The sequence below is a fragment of the Xiphophorus maculatus genome, chromosome 1 (genome assembly GCF_002775205.1).
Source record: "Xiphophorus maculatus strain JP 163 A chromosome 1, X_maculatus-5.0-male, whole genome shotgun sequence".
NCBI classification, from domain to species: Eukaryota; Metazoa; Chordata; class Actinopteri; order Cyprinodontiformes; family Poeciliidae; genus Xiphophorus; species Xiphophorus maculatus.
The window spans coordinates 23,610,866-23,638,481 of NC_036443.1; the positions used below are offsets into that span (position 1 = coordinate 23,610,866).

The 27,616-nt window shown below is 36.4% G+C and overlaps 2 protein-coding genes across 5 annotated transcripts; both read left to right on the forward strand.

Moving 5' to 3' along the window:
• The first annotated feature begins 592 nt into the window (after positions 1-592).
• On the forward strand, positions 593-17,422 carry LOC102237689 (neurofascin-like). Of its 4 annotated transcripts, XM_014469762.2 has the most exons (28): positions 599-1,043; positions 3,541-3,694; positions 4,582-4,715; positions 5,243-5,348; positions 5,438-5,628; positions 5,872-5,994; positions 6,196-6,414; positions 6,668-6,779; positions 6,914-7,101; positions 7,177-7,308; positions 8,676-8,819; positions 9,692-9,803; positions 9,893-10,056; positions 10,138-10,285; positions 10,386-10,510; positions 10,607-10,708; positions 10,821-11,018; positions 12,027-12,097; positions 12,207-12,429; positions 12,748-12,863; positions 13,078-13,288; positions 13,401-13,523; positions 13,785-13,958; positions 14,048-14,179; positions 14,396-14,465; positions 16,216-16,227; positions 16,368-16,403; positions 16,496-17,422. In XM_014469762.2, the coding sequence occupies exons 3-28, from the start codon at positions 4,640-4,642 to the stop codon at positions 16,725-16,727; spliced, it is 3,540 nt and encodes a 1,179-aa protein (XP_014325248.1). In that variant the 5' UTR covers positions 599-1,043; positions 3,541-3,694; positions 4,582-4,639; the 3' UTR covers positions 16,728-17,422. The 4 variants fall into 4 exon arrangements, with proteins under 4 accessions (XP_023194948.1, XP_023194944.1, XP_014325248.1 ...); XM_023339176.1 differs by lacking the exon at positions 16,216-16,227 and having other exon boundaries at positions 598-1,043; XM_023339168.1 differs by lacking the exon at positions 3,541-3,694.
• A 437-nt stretch (positions 17,423-17,859) lies between these two features.
• LOC102225448 (acidic mammalian chitinase-like) lies at positions 17,860-26,735 on the forward strand. The gene is made up of 12 exons (XM_023331935.1): positions 17,860-17,947; positions 21,017-21,066; positions 21,140-21,169; positions 21,263-21,467; positions 21,853-21,909; positions 22,023-22,188; positions 24,155-24,279; positions 24,438-24,561; positions 24,652-24,837; positions 24,946-25,062; positions 26,158-26,290; positions 26,369-26,735. The coding sequence occupies exons 3-12, from the start codon at positions 21,154-21,156 to the stop codon at positions 26,707-26,709; spliced, it is 1,470 nt and encodes a 489-aa protein (XP_023187703.1). The 5' UTR covers positions 17,860-17,947; positions 21,017-21,066; positions 21,140-21,153; the 3' UTR covers positions 26,710-26,735.
• The last annotated feature ends 881 nt before the right edge of the window (positions 26,736-27,616 follow it).

Sequence of the window (27,616 nt, forward strand, 5' to 3'; positions counted from 1 at the left end):
AAATTCATATCAATGATCAATTTAGAAGTGATTTTCATTTATTTCACAAAAATATTGATTTAAAACCCCCGTGTCTTTATTTGTACAATCATCGTCATTCAGCTTGAGGGAACCGTGACCCTCGATCTGTAGCAGTCCATCTTCTCTTTCCAGATGACACGGCTCAAAAAAGTACCCAGAATACTCCTGCCTGTCGCCTCCCCATCTTCAAGGAGGGACTCTGAGGTGAAGGCAGGGACCGATATCCGGCTTCGTAATATGGTTCTTGTATCTTTCTTATGTTGTGTTTATCTGTAAACTTCGTTCAATAACTTATGTAACAAATTCATGTAAGAATTATTTTATTAGATAATGAATAACAATGGATAACCTGCAATTCCTCATTAGCTTCTGCATACTGTGTGTGTCCAAAACTGCAAGGGTTTTACTGACCCATGAATATGAAGGGTTAAATCAACCACATGTGTCTGGAAGCTGTGCTCCCCCTGTCCACAACAATCTGACTTTGTTTCAAACAGAAACGCTTTGTGGGGGAGAGTGTGCTCGTGACAGCCAGGGTGAAGCTACAAGGTCCATAACAGCCCAGCAAACTCACAGAACGTACACATAAGAGAAATGCAAATCTGGTCAACTTTAAGGAGAACTTTAGATGATTCCGATAAACACTGCATGGGATGACTGCTAAATTTAAAAAAGCCTAAATTACCATCTAGTACATGACATAGCAGCTCTGTTTAGCTTGATGTTGCCAACACAATGAAGATGACGTAATATTCATGTGTGGATTTCACAATGGATTTATTATCACAGCCTCTCAGGCCATGTTTGCCAGGCGTGACCGGGGCCAGTAGCAGCTTTCCAAACAGTTTATAGTAGCTTCTGTTTTCTCTCTGCTTGTCACCTGCTTTGAGAAGATGGAGTAAAAAGAAGGAGTGATGAAACTCAGTTTGGAGATTCTGCAAGATGACAGTGCGTGAAGATAAGAAGAAGTAGACATCGTGCTTCAATGCAGAAAGCGTAAACAGAGACCAAACAAAATTAAGGTATGACCTCCCAATATTGACTAACTGCAATTTGTTTAGCAAATTATTTGTATTTCTCCATACAAGATGTAGAGTATTGAAACATATGACAATATAAAGTTGCATGGTGTGTACTATAATAATAATGCCTCTCTCAGCAGCCATTAAGGACTCCATTAAAATGATGTCACACTCTGATCTGAGAAATGGGGCTGGACATCGGCAGATTTTTTTATGATTGTGAACTCGGCACTGTAACTACAAATAATGTGCTTGCAAGGCTTTGATGAAAAATACAAGTCTTTTACAATCTTAGAAAACAAATACCTCATAAAAAGAAAATTCTGTAATATTTTTACTTTTAAGGTACTTAAAAACTACTGAAGTGTTAATGAACTGAATAAATGTAACCCAAACCAAGTTTAATATTTTTGCTAGGTTTAAATGATGTACTTCTATTAAGTTTGTATTCAGTATTTGATAAAATGGCATATTAATTATATTAGGAAAAAACAAGGGGAGTATATTTTTACTCCCTTTATGCTGTTTTTAAAACAATGCTCTAAATCCTTTTGATATGAAGTACCTCAAGACAGCAAGGGGGATAGTTAAGTGTTTCTGTTTTACATTTCTATTAATCATCCAAATAATCTGGAGATATTAAGTAAAAGTGAAGAAAGTTATTTCAAGAAGCACAATAAAAATATATTTCATTATACCACTTTCCTGACAATCATGGGGGGTGGGGAAATCAGCTTTCCTAAGACATAAGACCAGCATAAGAGGAAGTTCAAAGTGTGTTACATAATGACAACATAAGAAACAGGCAAAAAAATTCATTTTATTACAGTTGCAAAATATAGAGGACCAATGGAAAGTTGTAATCCAGATGATAATTGAATCATGTTCCATTATGTCAGGCTTGGGAGGGAGATGATTTGGACTTTTTTTTTTTTTTGCAATCATAGGACCTTGGCATCTTGCATTTAATGAGTAGTCCATAAACTTTTAAGATTAACATATGAGGCCATCTGTCCAACTGACATTTGGAAAAAAAGGGTCATCAAAATCAACATGATGCAATTTTCCGTTACCTCAAACCAATTACGTAAAATACTAAACCAGAAGCCCAAAAAAGCCATGAAATAAAGAAGAGTTCATCAAATGTTAGCTACTAATAGTCAAATTATAACAAATATGGATATTTTGTTCTTTTTTAAAAATAGCTTTAAGATAGGTTTTTGCCTCTGCTGATTGTGAGACCGTCATGTCCTTAATGCACATTAGTGATGATGTAATTTTGCAGCGTCTTGCTCAGCAGTGTTTTTTTTCTCCATCTTCATGCGCTCGTCTTGATGCAGTGACGTCAAAGTGTCAGTGATAGCGGCTTTGAGGCTGAACGGGGAGCCTGTTTGGTTTAACACCCCCTCACACATGCCATCTGCTCTCACAGGAGCCCTGGGCACTCGTGCCAGAGGAGACCCACGGGCATAGAGACCTTTATTGTCGTCACTGAGCCGGTCCCACGCGCCCCTGCGCCTCTTCACTGTGCAATCTGGTGCATGGCACTGATCGCTGCTCACTTACAGGCCTGCCACAGTCCAATGTATGGGCAGAAAAGCTCATTCTGAGAGCCAAGCAGCTCATCACAGCTCTTTCTGCTTTTCTGTTCAATGTGAGGTGGCTGGTGTTGTGTTTTGGATACTTATGTGGATTAGGCCACAGATAACACCAACTGCAGAGTCATAAATATATCTGTCCTTGTAATTATTTAATTATTGTTGATTCTGATTATACTCTCATTCTCTGCCTTGCTTTTGTTCAGGCCAGTAACTCTTGGTCTTTGAACCATTCTGTTATTTCTGGTACCCCACACAGGTCAGGATACTGTGGACAATCTACCATTCTTTCTAGAAAATAAAACATACCAAACAAAGGTTAGCAACCCCCTTTTTTAACTTCCATATTTAAATACCTTTGGAAATTATTTCTAAAGACAAATCACTGGTTGTAATAGTGTCCAAACAACTCAAATATAAATCTGAAGTAAATTTTATAACTTTGGAAAAACTTTGCTGCCCTCAGGACATCATGTGACTTGGCAATGTAAAATTCATGTGACAGAAACAAACAATTCATTCATAATGTGCAGCGCATTGCTTTAGCCCACATTTTGACGTTGTCAGAACCACCAAGAATGCAAACAGTGCCGAGCCGAGGTTGCTTTGTGCTTTCATTTTGCCTAAAGTTCTGTTTCTGTTTGAAAAAAGTAAACATTCAGAAGAAAAGTAGAAATTCCTAGGCTGCATTTGCACATTTATTTGCTGAAAGTTTATATAAAACTGTGTCTGTACTTAATGAAGATGTTAGGAACTTTCGAGAGCTTGACCTGAACGGTAGAGTGGGTGAAGTGTAGGAGTTGAATGGAGTCATTCATTATTCATGAGATGGGTGGGAAGAGTGTAAGTGGCAGTGACGGACAGAAACTCAATTACTGATGTGTTTCTGCTCGTTCCAGGGTTCTTGACCTGATATTTGAAGGACTCGGGCATTAATTGCTGTAGTGCAAAAGAAGAATAATTTCCTGGGAAAAAGTAATTGAATTATTTATGCGTGGAGAAGGCCATAGTGATGGGGAGGAGAGATCAGTAATTTAAGTTTACAGGAGTAAGGTAGGTTTGCATAACTTTTGTTCTTGACAAACTAAGACGATGTAGAATTCATTACATATTTATAGAAAAATGCATTTGAAGAGACTTCTAATTAAATCCTTTCAATGGAAGATATTATTTTCAGATTTTTTTCAGGCATTTCAGGCACCTCTGAATCAGACTGCAGTCTAACATTTAATGTCAAGTAAAGGCCAAGACATTAAATTCTTTATTATATCTGTTCAGCCAGAACAATATTTGAATAAGGTTCCTTGATATAATTATGACACGTGTTTGTTAGGTTTTACTTTACATCCACCATATATTCAACAACCTATTCAGTGGGGAAATATCTAACTGACCTTCACTGACTCTGTCAAGAGAAAACTGGAAATTTCTTGTAATTTTACATTTGTCATTATCTGTTTTTGTTTGTTATATTGTCAGCTAGTTTTTTGCAGTGCTTTATAATTTATTTATTTAAACATTTATTTATTTCTTATGTACATCATTTTACCTTAACTGAAATTGTTACTGGAGCAATTTACTGAAATCCAAGATAATTAAATAATTATATTTCCATTTTCTGTCCTATGAATTAACAGTTATAGATACAGAATTAACAGCAACGGCAAAACTTTCACAACACTCATGACTAAAACTCCCCAAAAGGAATATTTAAATATAATTTTGATGGTAGCAATGTTACTACTTTATAAAATAAGTGAAATGTTTTATTCTTAGTGTCCTTGTAAAAAAAAAAATTCTGTTCTCATCTATTTGCTACCTCATACAATTTAAAGTGTCTGAATATTTCTGTGGATGATCTGGAGATTATTCATCTGTAAAAGCGTTGTTAGATTCTTTTTTAACAGAATGATTAATTCACATGTTTTTTCTTTAATCAGATTGAGAACATTTGAACTGGAGGCCTTAAACTCTTACTGGACTAAATGAACTGTAAGGATGAGGACACTGGTTGGACCAGGGCTGCTGCTGTTTCTGTGGCAGAGTGTTTGGGCTTTGGAGGTGCCTCTTGAAAGTGAGTCAGTAAACTCAGTTGTGTGTTTTTTCTTTTCTTTTTGTCTTGTTTGCTGGCTGTAAATGTGTTTGCACATTTTTCAGGTGTTCATGACTCTTTTTCACACAAGAGCCACAAAATTGAATGTATTACATTGGGATTTTATGTGACAGATCAATGCAAAGAGATGCACAGTTGTGAAGTCAATACTTAAGAGACTCTGTCTGCTAATTAGGCAATTTCAGAAGACAATTATTTGCACTGGAACTTAGCTAGTGATATCAGAATAAAGAAGGCTTATAACCAATACATACCCCACTTTTCAGATTAATTTCTTAAAAATGTTTAAAAATTAGGGAATTACCTGTTCTTCCACAATCCTGAACAATATGCATGCACTTCTCTTTGTTTGTTTATCACATAATATTCAGATGAAACACACTGACGTTTGTGATTTTTATGTGAAAAAGTGAGACAAAGGTTTAAATACTTCTGTTAGGCATTGTATATTTTTGTAGAAATGCCTGATTTATCTCTCATCCTTTCAGCCAGACAACCTCCAACCATCATAAAGCAGTCGTTACAGGAGCACATTGTGGATCCCAAAGAAACAATGGTCATGGAGTGTGAAGCCAAAGGCAACCCTCATCCTATGTGAGATTTCCAGCTAAAGAGCAGATAACAGCCTCATCAGCAGTCACTTCACTGATTTTTTTCCCCCTGTCTTCTCCTTAAATATGAAGTTTCTCATGGAGGCGTAACGGGAAGTACTTCAATGTGGCCCGTGACTCCCAGGTGTCAATGCGCAGGCGCTCAGGGACTCTAGACATCTATGCCAAACACAATCCTGAACAGTACGAAGCAGAGTATCAGTGCATTGCCTCCAATCTGTATGGGTCCGCATACACACACAAGATCAGACTACGGCTGTACAGTAAGTCAAAATACAAAACTAAAGAAGAACTGTGCTATCTAGTTAAAGGAAATGTCAGTGACCAGTGAGAACTCTGCTGCTGTTTGTGTTCATAAATAATGAATCGAACATGTGAATCTGTATTCTCACCTGTGTGGTGTATAACAGTGTAATATACTTTTAAATTGTTTGCTTACATGGAGGCAAAAGGGTTTGGTGAGTCTGCTGCTCAGATGAGATATGCATTCCTTTGTGATTGTGCAGGACCTCCTGTGTGGCCACGGGAGATTCTGGAGCCTGTTATAATCAGCGCTGGCCTTCCTCTGGTCCTGCCCTGCGACGCTCCACCAGGCCCCCCTAAACCTGAAACCTACTGGATGTCCAGCTGTAAGTGTCCAACACACAGTAGTAAACTTTGGGTCTAAATATACTCCAACAGTGCTAACCACACTTATTGTTCACTCTTAATAAATGCCTAAAAATGCATACGTTCACATATGTTCTCTGGGCATTAGTGCTGATACGTATGATTAGAATTTTATTTCAGAACAATATTTTATATAATGGATTTCTAATTATTTTGTTTAGGTTCGTATGCAAGACCTTTCAACTGGCCTGTTCAGACAGCTTTTCCCACCATGCAGGCTGTGCGGCAGGATCGCAGAGTTTCCATGGGGGTCAATGGAGATTTGTATTTCTCTAATGTGCTGGTTAATGACTCCACAACTGATTACTGCTGTAGCGCTCGATTTCCTTATAAGAATATGATTCAGCAAAAGATGCCTGTGGTTGTGAAGGTGCTTACAAGTGAGTCACTTAACACTCGTTTTAAATTCTCATGGGAATCTCTGCAAGCTGGTGTGCAGATGTGACTTTTGCCGTTGAATTCCTGTTCTGCTCATTATAACACACAATGTTATCGGTTGGTCTAATTGAATGTTAGCTTGCATCCTAAAAACACGAGCATTGCTCTCTTGTTTGTGCTGCTTAATGAAAAGATTGGACCTTTACTGTGTGTATGTGTGTGCGGCTGATGTCTTCTGAATGGTTTCCACGGCAGCTCGAACAGTGGCCGAGGCCGCCCCCACCTGGCTGTCTCCCAAAGGCTCATCCAGCTCCATTCTTGTGCTTCAAGGGGAAGAGCTGCTTCTCGAGTGCATAGCTGGAGGGATGTAAGCTCAAGTTCACAAACTCAAGAACTTTGTAACTTTTGTTGAATTTCAGAAAAACAAACGTAGAAAATGTTTTATGCAAATCTTCTCCTCTTTGCTGTTACAAAATAGTATTTTTTTTATCCATCATTAAGGCCGACTCCTCGCATCACCTGGACTAAGGACGGCGAGGACCTGCCAGTGACATCACGTATGAAAGTGAAAAACTTCAACAAAATGATTCAAATTCCAAAGGCGTCTTTTGAAGATGCTGGAGAGTACATGTGTGCAGCTACCAACAGGATCGGGTATATTGAGCACACAATAACAGTCAGGGTCAGAGGTGAGACTTTCAAAAACAAACTGTTTTTATTTGGAGCACATTTTTGCCCAAGCTAATGTGCTCTGTGTTGAACAGCGGCTCCATTCTGGTTGGAAAGGCCTACAAATTTGATCTTGGCTCCTGAGGAAAACGGACAGCTGGTGTGCCGCTCTGATGGGGCTCCTCGACCGACAATAAGCTGGTCCATAAACGGGGAACCAATTGAGAGTAAGTTTTTGTTTTAGGATGTGTTTAGCATCCTCCAAATCTATTGTCAACCTGGTAGAGATTTGTAAAGTAGTTTTAAGATACATTCATTATCTAGTGTAGTAATCAGCAATCTCAAAAAAATATATGCTTTAGAGCAATCCAACTTTGTCTAGGAACTTTTAATGAGGAATTTATTTCTTACTGTTACCCTAGAGTATTAATATGATGTAGCACAAAGTCCCATTTCTCTTAGCTATTCTTACAAATGGAAAAGACAAGAAGAGATGAACGAAAGACATACCAGATAGGAAAAGGGCAGCAAGAAAATAGTTACCTAAACTTGTCTAGACACACATACAGCTCTGGTATGTGCTGTATGTGGAGGTTTGTGCTGTATGTGCTGTATGTGGAGGAACCAGGAGGTTTTCAACCCCATTGAAAACCTCCTGGTTATTCCACCAAATATTGATTTCTGAATTCTTCCTGAGTTAAAACATTAGTACTGTTGTTTCTAAATGAATATGAACTTGTTTTCTTTGCATTATATGAGGCATCTTTTTTGTGTTTTTGACCATTTCTCATTTTCTGAAAATAAATAATACATTTTTGCTTGGAATTTCAAAGACATGTTGTCAGTAGTTTATAGAATACAAAGAACAATGTTCATTTTACTCAAACATATACCTATAAAAAGTAAAATCAGAGAAACTGATTATATTACCTTACCAGGTAAGTGACAAAAATGTCTCTGCTAGAACTCAGGTTTAGCTTGCTACCACTCACTGTGAAGAGGATAAGAGAGGCAATTAAATATGTAAGGTTCACATTTAAAGAACTGCAGTAAAAAGCAGTATCTTGAGTTCAGCAGATTAACATAATTACTCAATCCAAAGTAGAAGAAAACTAGTTGCTTCAGAGGGAACTAGCCTGTTGTTCTACTATTATGACTTTAAGTAAACAATTTGTTAAATGTTTCCAGGTTTTTAGCCAGAATGTCATGATTTGTACAGATGAGGTCAGTTATGCTGAAGCATGTGTGATACTGTTGGCCTCTTTCGGAATACCAGATGTTTTTTCTTTTAGCAGGATGATCATCTAAAATATATGAAAAGGTCACCAGATCCAAGTCAACCTTCTCCCATGATCATCTCATGATTACATTTTGTAGAAAACATCTTTGGCAGGAACTAAAGAGAGCACCTTGGATTTTTGAAGATTTTTTTACATTTTTTAATGCAACAAAATATACATTTTAATTAGGTTTTTTAATTACTCTTTATTAGGTTTGTCAAATGGTGGGGAGCACAGAATGAACTTTTAAAAATGAATCTAAATGTTAATTCTTGCCCACTCTTTTCTTCATCCACATGTAATTTGTCTTTCAGCGTCTACACCACAGTCTAACAGGCAGGTGTCTGGAGAAACGATAACCTTTCGCAGTGTGTCCACAGAAAACACTGCTGTCTATCAGTGCAATGCCTCCAATGAGCATGGGTACCTACTGGCCAATGCATTTGTCAATGTGCTACGTAAGTTTTGTTACTTAGAGGATACTCAGTTATTTTTCAGTTAGCACTAAGCTATAAATTGTGGATCATTTTTACAAACAATCATGAACAATCCAAAAGACATTGAAATATAAATATCCATTAGATGTTTTCCTAACGCTCTTCTATGTTGATAGTCAGATAACATTGGACTCTACAACATCTTGTGTATATTACTTAAAAACTTAAAGGCTATTTTTGGTCAGTCAGCTGTTTTCACTATTGAGTCAAAAGGTGTGCTTTAAAAATGTAACTTTTTTAAACATTTGTGTCCTGTGAACATTTAGCCTGAAGGTTGGTTAGTTCATTTGACCAACTCTAGATACTTTTTACCTATAAATAGAGTCAACACCAATCAACAACTTTATGTAGTTACATACTGTTTAAAGAGATAAACATCTATTTTGTCAATGTCAATCTGAGTATTTTTTAGCTTCGTTTATTTACTAAAAATAGAATCTTAGATTTGAGGAAAAAAACTGCAACATTAAAAATGTTTGGTTTGTGACTCAACTGGAAGTTCTCAGACTGGAAGTTCCCAGCCAGAATAGTTGTTAAAGATTAATTGTTAGAACAACCTTGAGGGCGAAAAGTTATCTTTGCCTTGTTTAAGCTAAGAAAATGTGAAAATATATGCAGATATTTAATCTCCTTTTAAAAAAACAGAAAAACAATTATGAAAGAACAGTTGTTACCGACAAGTCTGCAGGTTGTGGATCTAAAAGTACTTAATCCAGCTGCAGTATCTGCTTTGTGACTCTCCCCACAATCATCTGAATGGGGCTTTTATCCGAGTCACTTCTGTACTTTTAGTGACTAAATTTACTGACATGATCTTGTGTTTTGTCCCTCAGATGCAACGCCTCGTATTATTGGGCCCAGGAATGAGCTCATAAAGACGATAGAGGGACATCGTGCCTTTTTAGACTGTCGCTTCTTTGGCTCTCCCGTTCCTGAACTGCGATGGTAAGGCCACAGCGTACATTTTCTAAGTCTTGGGTGACATTAGGGAGCAACCTTTCAGTGTCTGTAGGTTTATGGTTTGTCTGACACAGGTCCAGATACGGACAAGGAAATCTTGAGGGAAATCGTTTCAGGATCCATAGGAACGGGACCCTGGAGATCAAACGCATCCAGATAGAAGACCAGGGTACCTATCTGTGTGTGATCAGCAACATTGCAGGGAGAGATGAGAATCAAGTCCGAGTAGAGGTCAAAGGTAAAGATGACACAGAAAACGTTTGTCACCAGGAGGCTCTACTAACGGTCTGACAATAGCATTGTTTGTTATAATTTTTAGAGCCCATAATAATTGTGACCAAACCACAGAGTATGAAAGTCCTGCGTGGAAGTGATGTGCGCCTGGAGTGTGGCGTAAAACCAGACACCGCTGCATCAATCACAACAGCATGGATGAAAAACAAAAAGCAAGCTGCTCTCAGTTGGAGGTCTGTGACTTTTCCTCAAGTTTAATTCATGTCTCACAACAGAATGTAAGCTTTTTATTTCAGTGTGATCATTTGAGGTTTTTTTTTTTTACTTTGGTAGAGTCTCTATGGATGGATCAAATCTGGTCATTACTAATGTAAATAGAGGTGATGAAGGGAATTACACATGTGTCATCCAAAATGACCTGGAACAGAAGTCTGCATCAGCACACCTAATGGTGATGGGTAGGACCCAGAGGAAGAAAAATCTGTTTTAGCAGATGAGTTGCCTGTTTGTCTTAAAACTGTTTTTATGTTTTGTTTTTTGTTTGTTTGTTGTAGACCGACCAAGTCCTCCGACTGACTTGGAACTGTCAGATCCATATGAGCGCAGTGTGCGACTCAGTTGGGTTCCTGGAGACAGCAACCACAGCCCCATTACTGGTAAAATCATTAAACTAAATAAACTCACAGGAATACATGTTTTGGTTTTGAAATGTTTTGTATGTGTGTTCTTCATGATAATATTAAGCGCTATTTTTTTTATTTCTGACAGAGTATTTAGTGCAATATGATGATGATGACTGGATACCAGGAAAGTGGAAAAACCTATCAACATACCCAGGAAGTCTCAACTCTGTCATGCTGCATCTGTCACCTTTCACCTACTATGAGTTCAGGGTTATTGCTAACAATGAAATTGGATCGAGTCGTCCCAGTCGGCCATCTAAGCGCTTCCAGACCAGCGGCGCACGTGGGTGTCCTGCTGAGTGACACTGTGTGATATTTGCAATTATTAGCTTATAAACACAAGAAATATGATTGATTGTTTTTATATACAATTTAAGGACATAGAGAGAAGTTCACACTGACATTTTTAAAGTCATAAATGATCTTTTTCTCATGCAGTAGCATAATCTAACATGTAAATAATAGAAAATTTATTTTTTATGTTTATTAAATGGGGAACAATCCCAGATTAAGAAATCACTTTTGACAAAATAATGCAATATGTAATCTCTGGAGTTTGCTTAGCAGGACTGGAACTTTTATTCTATCAGTTTTCTTTGTGATTCAGATCCAAACAAAGTAGCCTGTGTAAGTGAAATTCCCATGAAACCATTTGTATGCAACTTCCATCAGTTCATTTAGTTTTCTATTGTTAATACAGTTATAATAATAAGAAGAAAAATAGAATTTTGTTTCAAATTTTCTTAACCTCAACTATAATGTTCTCCCTCTTTCTTCTAATTCAGTAAGTAAAGAGGGATCATGCATACAAGTGTAAAACTTAGTTATTATTTAGAAGGGTTTAATACTGAGAAAGTAGTAGCAGGCAAAGAGGAGTCATATCATTAGTATACTGAATAAACTAGTTTTAATTACGACCCGTTAGGTTTTCCCGTTTGTCCTCGGTAAGTTTGTGGAAATCAATGTGCCATGTAAATATATTCCTAGTGGAGAAATCTGTGTTACACTTTGAGTAAGCTGCTCCTCAGGATTGAAGCAGTTTAGAGTGCAATGTAGAAGGACGCCCGAGGCTGTGAGTCGACCTCCTGTGTCTTAGGACTCATTTAAGGTTAACAGCTAATGAGCAGACTTTCCAGAGAGTTGCTATTCTGAACAACCTCCTGATCAAAAAGAAAAAATGAGTTAGATTTATAACTTTTGATAAAATCATGTCTGCTTGTCTCTTTCAGCTCGGAAAAATCCAAGCTTAGAACATGTGGTTTTAAATCAATAATTTTGTTTGCTTGTACAGCTCCCGATGTCATTCCAAAGAATCTGAAAGGGGTGGGTACATGGAGAAATAACATGGAAATCAGCTGGGAGGTAACTAGGACTGACATAAATCTGTATTTTCCTATGGGAGTTTACCACATAAATCTTCCTTAACACAAAACACCACAATATAAATCATTGACAATTCTTTTGTTTGCAGCCTCTGACATGGCGAGAGTGGAATGGACCACACTTGAAGTATCTGGTTTGGTGGAGAAGAAGAGATTCCAGAGAGGAGTGGAAAAATGCAACTACAAAGTGGCTGAAGTATTACATATATGACGCAGACACATTCACCCCCTACGAGATCAAAGTCCAGGCAGTCAATGACTTTGGGCTTGGACCTGAGTCGCCCGTGGTCACTGGTTACTCTGGTGAAGACCGTAAGTACTGTTTGTACTTACGGTACAGTTTGTCTATTTGCTGCTTTATCATTTAAACCTCAGTGAAACGTTCGAAAACATGCACTCCATAAATAATTAACAAATCACCAAAATAGTTTGTGGTAAATTTCCAAAATATCCCCACTGTCTCTCCCACTTTATGAAGACAAACATGACACATGCAATCAACATTCTCTCAGAAGACAATACCTCTTTTTGTCTTCATTTTTTTTTTTCTCACCTAAAAAACTACTCTGAAAGACTTCCTCTTATCAACAGTAAAGATAAGCTGGCATTCCATTTCTATTTTTCTCCCAGGTCCGATAGCGGCCCCCCTGAACTTGAGAGTGTCTGACATCGAGAGCACTCAGGTTACATTACATTGGGACCCAGTGACACGTGAATCTATTATGGGAGAGCTCAAGGAATACAAGGTGGGTCTGTTATAACTGTTACAAAAGATAAAACATAATTATAGCTATGGAATCCTTGCTGTACATTGAAATAGGTCATTGCGATATTAATATAAAAAAGGTTGCCACACCGTTAATTTATGCTTCACAATATGAAAATACATGGAATATATGAAATTTTAGGAAATTAGGATTGTGTGAGGCAGACTGAAAAGTGTTTCTTCTGAATTTTAAGGTCTACTACTGGAGAGACAGCAGCCAGCTGAGGTGGCACAGGGTCAACAGAGGCATGAGGTCGAAAGTGTTTCCAAACAGCGATCCAGAACCTTCAGGCGTTGTCACTGACCTCATTCCTTATAGCAATTACAAGATGTACATAGTAGTGACAAACAGCCGGTATGAAGGACCGCCAAGTAATCACATCCACTTCTCCACACCGGAAGGAGGTATAAAAAATAATAATAATTATTATAAAATAAACCATCTGCAAGTAATCTACTGCTATTTTTACAGACTTTCCATCAAACTGTTGCTTACAATCCTGGGCTTGTTTTACAGTACCATCTGCTCCAAAATCCTTCAGGATCCAACAGCGACATCTGGACAGCATTTATGTTGACTGGGACCTACCAGAAGAGCCTAATGGTGTTATCACTGGTTACAGCCTGAAATACCAGACAGGTATGCCAAAAGACTCTAACAAACGATGCCAAGCGCACTTAGAAATACGTAAAAATCAATTACTCAGTAATTCCAGAAAAGCTGGTTATGGATCACTTCCCCTTATAACAATTGCAGTTTCTGCACATAGAAATCCAAATACTACTGATAGTTATACTTTTGTAACTACTCAGTGGGAAAGTGAGATACTTAAACGTTTAATGTTCCAGTATCAACATCAAGAGTTGTCCAGGTTTTGTAAAGCATCCTACCTCTCCACAGTGAATGCAAGCAGAGGAGAAGAGCTGAAAGTGGAGGAGTTTCCACCAAATGTGACAAGCTTCTCTATTCGGCGATACGACCGCTACACTCGCTACAGATTTTCTGTGGCTGCACACACTCGGATCGGGCTGGGAGAATGGCATACGGAGGAGTCTCCCCACTACACCACAGAGAGTAATTTACTATTGCTCTAGGTTTTTGACACAACAGCTTTGGAGTGCTGGGAAATGCTGACTTTCTTCATGTGTGATTGTTTGTCCCAGTATATGCTCAGGACCAGGTGGACATTTCCACTCAGGGGTGGTTTATTGGCATCATGTGTGCTGTGGCTCTCATCGTGCTCATCCTCCTCATAGTGTGTTTCATCAAGAGGAGCCGAGGAGGAAAATATCCAGGTACAAATGAGGCAAAATCCTGTGAAATATTCCAGTATGCAGAGGTGCATATTGGAAAAACATACTCTAAACCAGCATAATGTGCTGCATCACAGTATTTACATAAATCTATATTCAATTAATGAGCAAAATTATTGTAGATATTTTACAGAACAATTGCTGTTTGCTTCTGTTTTCCTAGCCAACTGTTTAAATTAAACTTTTTCTATGAATTAGTGCGCAACAAAAAAGACATTTCATTGGAACTGGTGGATGATAAAGATCAGGAGGGAACATTTGATTACAGGTAAACATTCAAAACTAACAGATAAACAGCTGTATTATTGTTTTTAGTTGGTAATGAGGAATAATGTCACACTGTAACACACATCTATCAGTTCAGATTATATTCTGGTAACATTGTTTGCATGGATTTGCTCTGTAACTGTGTATTTTCCTTTTGCAAATTGAAAATGCTCTGTGACATTGTTGTATCAATAATGTCCATCCTAACTGAACATGTTCAAGGATGAGTTTTAAATATATAAATGAAAACAGATTTTTTTTTTGTTTGTTTGTTTGTTTTTGTAGATTGGCACATTGCAACCAATTATTGTTGAGTTCCTAAATTAATCAAATCTAAAATCTTTGGAAAAATCCCAATCTTTGACATGACACTATCTGAATAACAAAATAGAAAGTTAGTTTGGCTCATTTCGTCCAGAATCAACTTGATATCATTTAATGCAGAGGCCTGCATGAGTGACATTTGTGAAGTTAATATTATACAGTGTTGTTCAACAACAGGCTTGGTCTGGTTATTTATAACTAAAGGCAATTATTAACAAAGTTAGCAATTTTAATCAAAACTCCCAAGTTGAGACATTACCCGTTTATCAGGAAATAAAAGCTAAAATTCCTTTCAGTCTCAGTCATTGTTTATTGAATACCTGCTTAATGAGATGTGGGGTGGTTGGCCAATAGACAAAGGAATAAGTTCAGCACAAATTTTCTGAAACAGAAAGCCATGGACACATACAGAGAATAAAACAGCCAAATTCTCCCAAAAATATAAGAATTTATTAACAAAATATGTCAGTCTTTCACTTGAAATACTTCAATCAACAAACTCTAACTAATCCAGTAATACCCAACTAAACTGCCAAGTAAAAACTAATTATTATTCAGTTTTTTATGAGTGCTGGTGGTCTGTTATGACTAATTACGTCACAAAAGAAAAAGCTATGTTGTGTAAGCACTGCAGCCACCTTTAGCATTAACAGGATTTAGCTTTACCATGTGCAGAAAAGATAACAGGGACAATTTAGTATGTTTCAAGGACATTGAGGGCCTGTCTTATGCAGTTTAGTGAGGAGGGAAGAAAAGGAAAAATACTGTCAATGGCAATGTCAAATTTATTTATGTAGCACTTTTAAAAACCGGTTTAAAACCAAAGTGCTGTACAAAAATGATAACACAATAGCATAAGTTGATGGAAAAAGAAAGAGAAAAAATAAAAATAAGGGAAATAATAAGTGAATAAAATAAAAATAAAATATTGAGGCAGAAAAGTTACAGTATCAGGCCTCAGTTAAATGCCAACAAATAAAAAAAAGTTTTAAGAAGGGATTTAAAATGGTCTTTACTAGAAATGCAAGCTCACCTTTCTGGGCTACTGGTGGTACATTTATTGGAGTAAAGTTTTATTAACTCCAATAAATGGAGCCTCAGCCTGTTTTAGGCCTGACACACTTTCACGTTCAACAATGCAAAAACACATGGAAATACACAATGAAATGAATATTTGAATGATTTTATACTGAACTAATGTTCTCTGCCCAGACACAACCTCCAACGTGAACCATTCCTAAGAACAAGAAGATTGTTAATCATGCTTTAGCACATCTGAGCACAGATACAGTTCAAATCAAATAGCTGACCTTATTTTCTGTAACCCTTTGATTAAATAGTTTTTTTTTTGTTTACTTTTCTTTCTCTATCTAAAACTTTCCCTTCCAATACTTCAACCCTCTGTTTTTTCCACTCAACCACTCAAGGTCCCTTGAAAGGTATGAAAAGACTAAATGTTGACTTATTGACACTATTGACATTATTTACAGTAACTTTATGAACAAAAACAATTACATTTTCACTTTCTGAATTTCAATGTTTTATTTTTACAGTTTAATTAAATGTTTTCATATTTTAGGATAGCACGTGTCTCAACTTTGCCCTATCCTCGGCGGTATGATACATTACCTTTTACTGCTTTTTAGTCAACAATAGTTCATATTTCTGAGATCCAATTTGTGGTGACACCCTTATTCTTTTTGCCAGAGAGGAGGAAAGAGGGCTCCAGAGAGCTCAGCCATCCATGGCGGCGATACTGAAGAGATCAGACAGTGATGACAGCCTGGTTGAATATGGAGAAGGAGGAGAAATCCAGTTCAATGAGGACGGATCGTTCATTGGCCAGTATACAGGAACAAGGAGAGATGTCAGGGACTTGGACTTTGGTGGAAATCTAGAGCTCCACTCTCCGATGAATACCATCTACTCTCTGGCATGAGACTAAAACCTCAAGGACCAATTCTTGCTACGGCTGTTTTCCCTGGGACTTCACTCTGTTTGTACCTTCTTGGAAGCATACAGAGGAAGTGAGGATTTGAGTCCATTTGACGAGGAAACAGCTGGAAATAGAGCTGCTATTAAACCTTTATTATTTTACAAGCCTCAACTTTCATTTATATGGAGGAGGGAAACATGCAGAGGTTGGGATCCTCTTGACATATGTGTGTTTTTAGACATTATCTGTTAAAACAGAAGATTTTCCTTTCATGTTGTGTGTATATATAGAACATATCTTTACAAAAACTGAAGTAGTGTGAGAGATTGAGAAGGAGCTTTTTATTTTGTCTGTGAAAACTTTTGCAAGGACCAACTTACCCTCTGTAACTGCATCTTTTTCTGTTTAACTCCAACTGTAAGGTTTGTGTTAATTATGAGTGGAACACATTCTGAAGGTTTTTTTCCTCAACTTTGGTTCAAATTTTATAATGGTCAGCTTTTTAGATTTATAAATTTAAACAAAAAAGCTGACCTTATGCTTTCCTCGTTGAGGAAAACAATTTAAACAGAACAATTTAAAATAGCTTCTGAAGTGCTCTTCTAATTTGATGCATTCTGTGCCGTAACAGTGTTTCTTTGATGTTTAACATCAGCTGTGTATGAAGCAAAAAATGAATAAAAAAGTGTTTATAAATATGTGGGCTTATTTTACTCTGAATACTAAATTTCTGAATCCATATATTTATTATGTGCATTCTTTGTGGCTGTAGTTGATTAAAAGATATAAATGTGCTTTATTAGACAGTCAGTAGGTAATATTGTCTTTCACTGTGGAAAAGTATAATCTAAATCATTCATAAGGAGAGACTCCGCTATGTATAGTAGGAATATTTTGTCAAATTAGTGGAAACAAAGGGTCTATGAATGAACTTCATAGTGTGCTTGATCTTGGCAGCTGATGGACTCGTGTAAATCAGATAAATGAGATTAGACAGACAGATAGAGATTCATTCTGGGTTACCTGGGGACATCAGGAGATCTTCAACCATCTTTGTTTACTCAGATCTTTGTTTACTCAAGTTAAAGCTCAGGCAGGAATCATTTTGTGGAGAACAGGTCCCTGTCTCTTATCAGATTAAACACACAGAAACAGAGAAGTATAAGAGATGTTGTAAGGCAGGTATGTTTCTCATTGGCTCATAAATCTACTAACACGACAGGGTAAGTACTTTTAAAGGAGTTTTAATTTACAATTTTGTTTGTGATTTTCTAAATATTGTATAGTCGGTTTACAATATGACAATTCTAGATATTTATTTTAAATGAATATCCGACGAAACAGAGAGAAATACAACATACACATTTTTTTCAGGAACGCTTTAGGTGAAGTGAATGTTTCACATTTGAAGTAAATTTAAAGCTTTGTTCATCTATTGATCTTTTGCAATAATTATCGTCAGAAGCAGACACAACTCATATTAGCTTTCATCAAATTCATGTCGAAAATAATTAAGTGTAATCTGGCATTACTCACACAGTGCTGTGAAGAACTATTGATTATTTATTCTGTTTTTACTTTTTTTGTCACATTTAAATGATTTGGATAATTACATTTAAATATCAGACAAAGATAGCCAGACTAAACACACAACCCCCTTTATTTCACTTATGGAAGAAAGAAACTCAATTTTAAAGGTCTAGGACTAAAAAGTCAAATCCACTGCTGACCATGAAGAACACAAAGGTCCTTTAGGAATTCTTTGCATATTGACAAGCCAAAGTGGCATTTTTTGGAAGGTGGGCATTACATTAGATGTGAAATAAAAACTTACACCACAACCAGATACCAGATTTAGGGGCAGTTATGTTTTTTAGCATTTTAGCTTTTTTTTATCTAGACATTGTAAACAAAACCCCTTCCATTGTGAATGAGACTAGGTTTAATCTTTCACTCTAAAAACTCATTTTGATGTTTTGAAGATGGAAAAGTAATTTAAAAAGTTTATGCTTTACCAAATACTTTGCAATCATGTTTTGGGGGTGTTTTCAAAGATAGTCCAGAAGGCTCGGTTTGATTACATTTGTAACATTTCTCAGTAGACGGGAAAAGGACTGCATCTTTGCAGAAACCCTGGATCCAAAATCAATCAGTCTGCCATTTGCTAATCTGTTGACTGTATTCCTGCCAACACTAACCCTTGAGCCTGGGTTATTTGAACTCTTGCACAAAGAATATAAAAGAATTGTAACTTCTCAAAGAAGAAATGCTGTCTCTGATCATCTCGTCAAAGTGGATTTCCTTCCACTGTCCTGAGAGAAAGTGAACCACATGTCTACTTTGTGTGTGTTAGCTGGAAAAAATAAAAAATAGAATAGAATAGAATAGAATAGAATAGAATAGAATAGAATAGAATAGAATAGAATAGAATAGAATAGAATAGAATAGAATAGAATAGACATATATTTTATTGTGCCACAAAGGGGAAAATTCCGGTAAAACAGCAGCAAAGTCACAGGCAATCAAAGCATATAGATTGACAAAAAGATGAAATATTTATTTAAAAAACAGAATTAAAAAGAAATAAATTCCCAGAGAAGTTGTTTGTGTATTTTATGGTGTATGTTTGCAGTGTCTGCTGTCCAGCAGCGTTGAATTCACTCTGATCCTGACCTCAGAATACCACTGCATTAGGAATCTTTTCAGATTCTGACAGAGACTGATTACATTTGGCTAATCATTCCTGATCAACAGTTGGTTCCCCAACTTGTTAGTTTAATTAAACTCTTACTTAGTAATTAATTATATTACTTACTAATAAGACAGAAGTCTTATGTAAGACTTCTGTCTTGCATGAGACAGAAGTTGCTGCACATTGTTGTGGCCCAACGTTTTCATTTTAAAAGTTATTTATAACCAAACCTTTTGTTGCGCAACATCATGATGATAAAGTTCATTTCCGACTTTTGAAAAATAGTAAGAACGTAATCAAAATGAAATTCTGAATCTGTAATGAATTAACTTGCCAAAAATGAAACCTGAACCCTGACAATTCTGGAGTATTAAAACATCAATTCACTTAGAGCTATTAAGGCAAGGACATCTTATCTATAGATACAGGCATATCTATGAGTGCTGCTGCCCATGCGAACTACATTCAGTTTTAATCTCTGCGCCCTTCTAATCACAGAAATGACTGACAATCTCATAAAGAGATTAGGCCAATTAGGTTTTCTTCACGTTATCTGTATTCACAGGCAAAGAAAAATTCAAAATAAACTGCTATGCAGAGTTAAGTATTTGACTGAGTAGTGTGTTTACAGAAAGCTTTTGATTTGTTCCAAAAATATGAAATTCAGAAACAGCTTTCAATTCATCAATTTTAACTTGTTTTACTGCTAAACTTTATGCCCTAAGGAGTTTAGTATACAGATATTACTATTCTCAATAATTTGACACTGTTAAAGTATCAGCCACATAATTACTTGTAGTGCTGTAACCACATTTTGAAAGAATCATGTCATATTTTATTTATGTTTGCTTCGGTTTATTGTTAAAGATGATCCGTGGAAATGACCAAGTATCACTAAATTACTTTTGATCAAGTTGTTTTGGTCAAAAACAACTTAGTCAAAAGTTGACCAAGTATGATATGAATTTAAAATTTCATATCATAGTTTTGAATTACATGACATGTACCATGCTATCTGACATCAACTGCAAATAAGCAATGTGTAACTTAATTGGCAGTAAAATGTGTTGCTCATTCTGTAAAATTCTAACTAAGCTATGTTACGTTTTCAAACACTTTGCGTTATGCATAACAAAACTAAACAATCACTTCCGGGAGTGTTACTTGTGTGCTACGAAAATGTCATGGAAACCAGCAGCTGACTGGTTTTACAAAGGATTTACAGTCCTTTGTGTGACATCAGTTGATAGGTTACATAACACTCTCATCTTGAGAACATTTATCTGCTTATAAAACATAAATGAGGAACAATCATCAGCTCATCACTAGCCAAAAAACCCCAAATCATTCTAATCTTGACGTAATGAATGAGTCACTAATGTGTGAGGCCTTTGTTCCTCACATATTTTACCTATAAAAGGGAGAACGGTTGGAGCAAGCTACCTGAGAAAAGGTACCAATGATATTTTCATCTATTTCAACCTAGACACTGTATTTTGTGCAGTGCAGTTCAACTGTACAACCTTTGAAATTGACTTTAGATACCTCCATTATAATCTTTTTATGGTTTGTTACATTAATTAAACTGCTATATTTTCAGAAAACTCTGAAGAAAAGGCTTCATCATGGCTCAACTGACCATCCTGGCTGGTAAGTTAATTATTTTATATTTTAATTTGTTGCAAGAGTTGTTAAGAAAAGTATTAATTAAACTCTTATTCAGGATAGGCACTTCTGATGTGTCTTCAGACTGGTACGAATTATTATTTTTTTGTTTCTGGAATTTGTACTTTAGTCACAGCTTGAACATGAGCCTGCTAATAAAAATGCTATTCTTTTCTGATAGTTTCTTCCACCAAACTGGTGTGCTACTTTACCAACTGGTCCCAGTACAGACCGGGGGTTGGAAAATACACCCCTGACAACATAGATCCAAACCTCTGTACGCACCTCATCTACGCCTTCGCCATAATCAGCTCCTCCAATGAGCTGTCTACGTTTGAGTGGAGCGATGATCTTATGTATAAATCCTTCAATGCACTGAAGAACAGGTGAGCTTAGTATCACTTTAACTTCCTAATAAACTACTAACAAAAAAGCTGTTTGAATGAATTCTTGTAATCCATTGCATGAAAAATTTACAAGAATTTTAAGCATTTGATGTTCAGAAAAATCATGTTGAACTTTACATGAGCACAAACAGCCTGGTGGAAATGGTAGTTCACTTTGGAATATATTATTCTTACTTCGACACATAATAATAAAAACATTTAGAATAAAAAAAATCTTTTATTAATTTTAGTATTTAAGTTGGTTTAAACTGTACTTTTTCTTTCAAGATATTAAGTTTATTATATTTGAACATATATCTTGAACTGCTTTCCTTTCAACATGTATAAGTGATCTACTGTATATATTCCTACATCTTCACAACAGAAACCCTCAGCTGAAAACTCTGCTGGCTGTCGGTGGGTGGAACTTTGGAACAACACAGTGAGTCTGCAAAATATAACATCTTGCAAACACACGTTTTTTAATGAATTCCTTTATGAATCATTAAAAAACATTTTAATTGAATAACCACTAACCTATGTGAATATTAACAGATTCAGCCTCATGGTCTCATCTCCGGCCAACCGTCAGGTGTTCATCCAGTCTTCCATCAGATTTCTGAGACAACATGGCTTTGATGGACTAGATCTGGACTGGGAGTACCCGGGATCACGAGGAAGCCCACCAGAGGACAAAAAAAGGTTCACGTTGCTCTGCCAGGTTAGACATTTTCACGCAACACAAATTGGCACCATGTCGGTTCTGTGGCTCATTTCATTTCTCCAGTTTTTGTAATTAATAATAATTACATGTGTCTAAACCGGGAGCAGAGGCTTGATTACTTCATTCTGATGAAGTAACAGTGAAAACCTGTGAAATTTAGAACTGTTTAAATATGATTTTCACTGTTAATTTAGGACAAGGATAAAATTATGAGTTAGTTTCTAACTGTTTTCAGAATTTGATGATAATGATTAATGTGGTTAGTATTACTAAATCATTTCTGTTGGTATTTCTTAGAGTTGATAATGTAGATCCACCTCAAGTCTAAGATTTCTAGAAGATGGCCAACAATTTTTTATGGAAAATATGGTATTTTCCATAACAAACAAAGATTGAACACTCAAACTCATGATTTTATATTATGAGGTTATAACATAAAGTCCTCATGGTTTATTATATTTATCCTTCTCATTATTAGATAAATCTCCCACCTTTTTTTTATTTTCTTTTTGCTCTCTTGCAGAGAGACATGTTGGTCCCGCTGTAAGGATGCAAACAATTAATCAACTTAGAATTAATTGTCAATTCATGGTTTATTAGATTAAAATTAATTCAACTCTATTAACTAATAAAGTTCCTTAGACCTTCTCTCAGTGTTTTAGTGTAGCTACTATCCAGAAGAGGGAGCTGCTGGTTATCCTTAGACTGCAGTATGTTACTTTTACAAGAGTATGTTTTTACATATTTGTTAAAACTGTGACAATATAATATCAGGCTGATAGTCTGAACAAATTGTGCATTTTTAAAACAGAACCACATCTGTCTCACATTATACTGTATCAACATTATAAAAGTTACACACCACAGCTTTATATAGAGCAAGTTGATACAGAAATAAAGATGGCAGAGGGATTACAGAACAGGAACATTAAACTGTTCTAATGGAAAGCGCTGTGGGATGCTAAATGCTAAATGCACTTACTGCAGTCGTGTTTTGAAATATAAACACTGTACAAGGTCCTGAAGTTATTTTGGCACTCATTCAGCCATGCTGCATCCTAAACTTCTCAATCAAAAATTGCTGATGCGCTAAAGACAAGAATATGATGACAGAAAAGACGAGGAGGCGTAACGCAGAATTGTAACAAGATTAGGTAGCTGAAGTGAAACACAAAGTGTTGCTTTCACCACTGATTTCATCTTTCATCTTTTATTTTTCTTTTCAGCAATCGATTTTTTTTTAAATGTCTAAATTTAATAATGTGGGAAACCACAATTTATTCAGTCTGTATTTAATATAGCTGACACAAAATATTAACATATAATGATGTGTTTCTTGTTTAAAATTCAGCATATTATAAAAAAATAACCCTTAATGTTGTAGAAAGACACTCTTGAACAAACACTCAAATTTGAAAGAAAATGGCTGCTTGTCAATCAATCGTTTGTCGATCGATTAGATCAATCAACTTTAGATTATCTTGTTAATCGATAATGGCATCCCTATTCCTCAGACTAGGAAGTCGATTCTCAAATCGTCTTCTCAATTTGAGAGTCAAGAAGTCGTCAGTGCTTCTCAATCCTGGTCCTCGGGGACCACTGCCATGCATATTTTAGATATCTATGATAGCTTTAGCTCATGTATGACATCAAGTGCTGGAGAAACCCATTTAATCACCCATTTATTCAGGCCAATTGTGTGGCAGAAGAGAAGCACCTAGAAAATGCAGCGCAGTGTTCACTGAGGAATAAGACTGAGAAACACTGGTCTGTTTCTATCAGTCAGTAACAGACTTCTAAACCCAAAAGTTATTAGAGCTACCTGCTAGCTAGTGCTTTATAATCAGAAAAAGATTGGCAATTTGAGTTTCTGGGCAACCGGTTGCAGGAGACTTAACTGATTTTTCAAAGCATTTCTACGATTGGATGAAACTTAGCACAGATAATGTCCTTTTCCATTTAGGAATTACTTGCAGCATTTGAGAAGGAAGCCGCTGAAACCAAAAGGCCGAGACTGCTGCTCACAGCTGCAGTAGCGGCTGGAAAGGGGAAAATTGATAACGGCTATGAGATTGCAAATGTATCCAAGTGAGTCAGTGTGATGCAAAGCTGCAGATGTCTTGATTTGAATAAAAAACAGAAAAGAGGAGTTAAAATGTAATCTTCTTAAAAAGTTATCAAATAAAAAGTAATGAAAATGGTCATTTGAAGTGAAAATTATCTTATGATAATGTTATGTCTAACAGATACTTAGACTTTGTAAGCGTCATGACCTACGACTTCCATGGAGCCTGGGATTCATTCACTGGCCACAACAGCCCTCTATACACCAGCTCTGCTCTAACTGGTCAACATGTCTACTTCAATGTTGTAAGTAAAAATATCCAACAAACCCAAACTAGATACATGTAAGGCGATATTATCTCCTCTTTGGTTAGACTTTGTCATTTCTTGCTGCAGGACTTTGCCATGAAATACTGGAGAGATCAAGGAGCTCCTCTAGAAAAGCTGCTGGTTGGTTTTCCCACATATGGTCGCACATTTCGCACATCAGCAGCAGCAGCTAGCGGTGTTGGCGCACCAGCCAGTGGAGCAGCCTCTGCTGGGTCCTTTACCCGGGAAGCAGGAATTTTCTCTTATTATGAGGTATAAATTCAATACTGTACTAAGGAAAATTTTTAGGCAAACAAAATAGATACTGCGAAACAAAAAAAAATTGGGATGATATTTAGGTTTATCATCTTGTAACTACAGGTTTGCAGTTTCCTTGATGGAGCCACCACTCACTGGATTGAGGAACAAAAGGTTCCCTATGCAGTCAAAGGCAATGAATGGGTGGGATTCGACAACAAGCAGAGTTATGCAATCAAGGTCATCCTTTAAATACAATAATAGCTACAATACAAATAAGGAAAGATTGCTGCATGTCCCTGTCCATCCCAGTTTATCCAATGGCCCTATGAATCAGAACAAATTCTGTGCAGCTATGAAGCCAAAGATCAAACACACATATTTTAGTTACCAAAACTGGACGTATAGTTACAATATTTCAAATCTTACCTCTGATGTGACATCAGGTTTTTTAAAGGAGGAACAGGCCCACAGCATCACAGGTCCTTCATTATAATCATCCATCTTTTGCTTCAAGCTAAATTCACCTTTTGTTAGAATCTGACAAGAAATTCCAGTTACAAGTTGTGAAGGTATGTTTTCCATGTAAGGAATGCCTAATGGTTAATAAAGAGTGTTTTTAATGCTAATGTTCATCTTGTCAATATAGTACATTGGCCAAAAAAAGTGTTAGCTGAATGGATAGACAACTATTTAGTAATATTTTAACAACTTGTTAGGTTTTTTTTCAATACTTTCTTCCACAAGCACACCTTTGAGGACATTAATTGTCTTGATGGGCCCAAAAAGAAAATGAGTTTGCCACCTCTACATTAGAGTCTAGCTGTGTCTATGTGTGTTGTTTCTTTGGTGCTCTCGTTCCTCTTACATTTCAACCAAATGAGCGATATTCAATCTTTCTTCTGGCAGTTGCTGTCACACCTATGATGATTTCTGTCTGTATTAAACTGTACCACCTTGACTGGCAGTGATTAGCTCTTCAGTAGTTTTCTGGTTTGAAACACAAAGACAGACCTTGATAAAAAGTTCATTGTCAATACAGAATTTCAATATAAAAAATCTAGCAGTTACATTTGACTCCTGGTTAGACTTTGACTCACATATTAAATTTTATATCTGTTTCCTTCTAAAATCCCAGGCACAGTCTCCCAAGCAGGTCTAAAGAACATTACTCATGTATTTGTGTTATCACCTCTAAACTATTGTTCTGTTCAGGGAGTACCCAGACTAAATATTTTGACTTAAAATATTGAAAGCTGTTTTTGTTCCGGTCAATTTAATTTTGATTGTATTAAGAAATATTAACATTTTAAACACCATGTTCATATTTTGTAGGCACAGTATGTGAAAGATAACAACTATGGTGGAGCATTGGTCTGGTCTCTGGATCTGGATGATTTTGCTGGACAATTCTGTGGTCAGGGAAACTATCCTCTTATTAGATATCTGCATTCTCTTCTAGATTCAGGTAAAAACTGGAAATCAGTGTCATTAATTCCCCCTTGACTTGCTTACTTTAAAAATTGCATGCTTTATGTGTTTCTAGATACCCCACCAAACCCTGCTGTAACCACAGTAGCACCAGTTTTTACAACAAACCAGCCTGGCCACATTTCAACCAAAACTGCCCGCCCGAAAACTGGGAAAGCGACCACAAACAAGCCCAACCCTGTTACATCCACAGCAGCTGCTGGCACGACCACTCCCAAAACAACCAAATCTCCTGTTTCTGGAAGCGGTTTCTGTCATGGAAAGCCTGATGGTAACTACAGAAATGACAAAGACAGAACCACCTTCTATCAGTGTTCCAGTGGAAACACCTACTTACAGAGATGTCCTGTAAATCTGGTTTTTAATGACAGATGCAACTGTTGCGAATGGCCCTAATTAAAGATAGCATTTATGAAATTGGGCTGCATTGTATTCTCGGTTTGTTAATTAAAATAGTAAATGTTCCCTGATGTAAAATGTAATATAAGCACAAAGAGAAGCTGTTGTCTCAGGGAGTTAATTTCAAGTTAAAGTACAAATAATATTAACTCACACCTATTGGCTTTTAAATATTGGCGCTCTTAGAAAAAACCCTATATTAGTTTATCTAAAACTAACATATTATAATGTAACTAAAATAGAAATAGTATTCTTCTTTGGTAAACAGAAGACTGTTTAACAAAAGGAGATAATGGCTGGAAAAGCTGTTTAAATGATCAAGATGTATTAAAGAGCTGACTGAAAAAAATAAGAAAACAATATTTCATAAAAAAACATAAAACAAGAACTGCGAAATGAGTCATAGTTCTCAACAAAGTTAACAAAGGAACTAAATGACCAAAACCAACCTTTCTAGGCTTTAGAAAAGAAACATGACACAAAAGGTTTCGGGGAGGGGAGTGGCTTGAACAGCAAGATGCTTTCATAATTATGTGGTTTTATAATAATTATTTTGTACTTCTTAACTCTTGAACACTGAAAGCTGAAAGTTATTTTAAAATCAAGAAAAACAAGATTCCAATTTACATTTTACCACACCGAAAGATTAGAAAGATCCTGTTGTGTTATCTTTAAAGCCATTTACAATGGCTCACCTTTCCCTTCTAACAAAAGGTTCTGGTTTAATTTTCACTGTTACAAATAAGGGCAGTTTCCATTGTTTTTCAATTCAAAGGATGACAGGTTGGCACTAATAGCAATATTTACAAAAGGAGCATGTGCTTGAAGGTCAAGCTTATAACAAAGATGCACAACAATACTAGTTTAAACATTGAACTGCTTGCAAAAAACTGTGGCTCGTAAC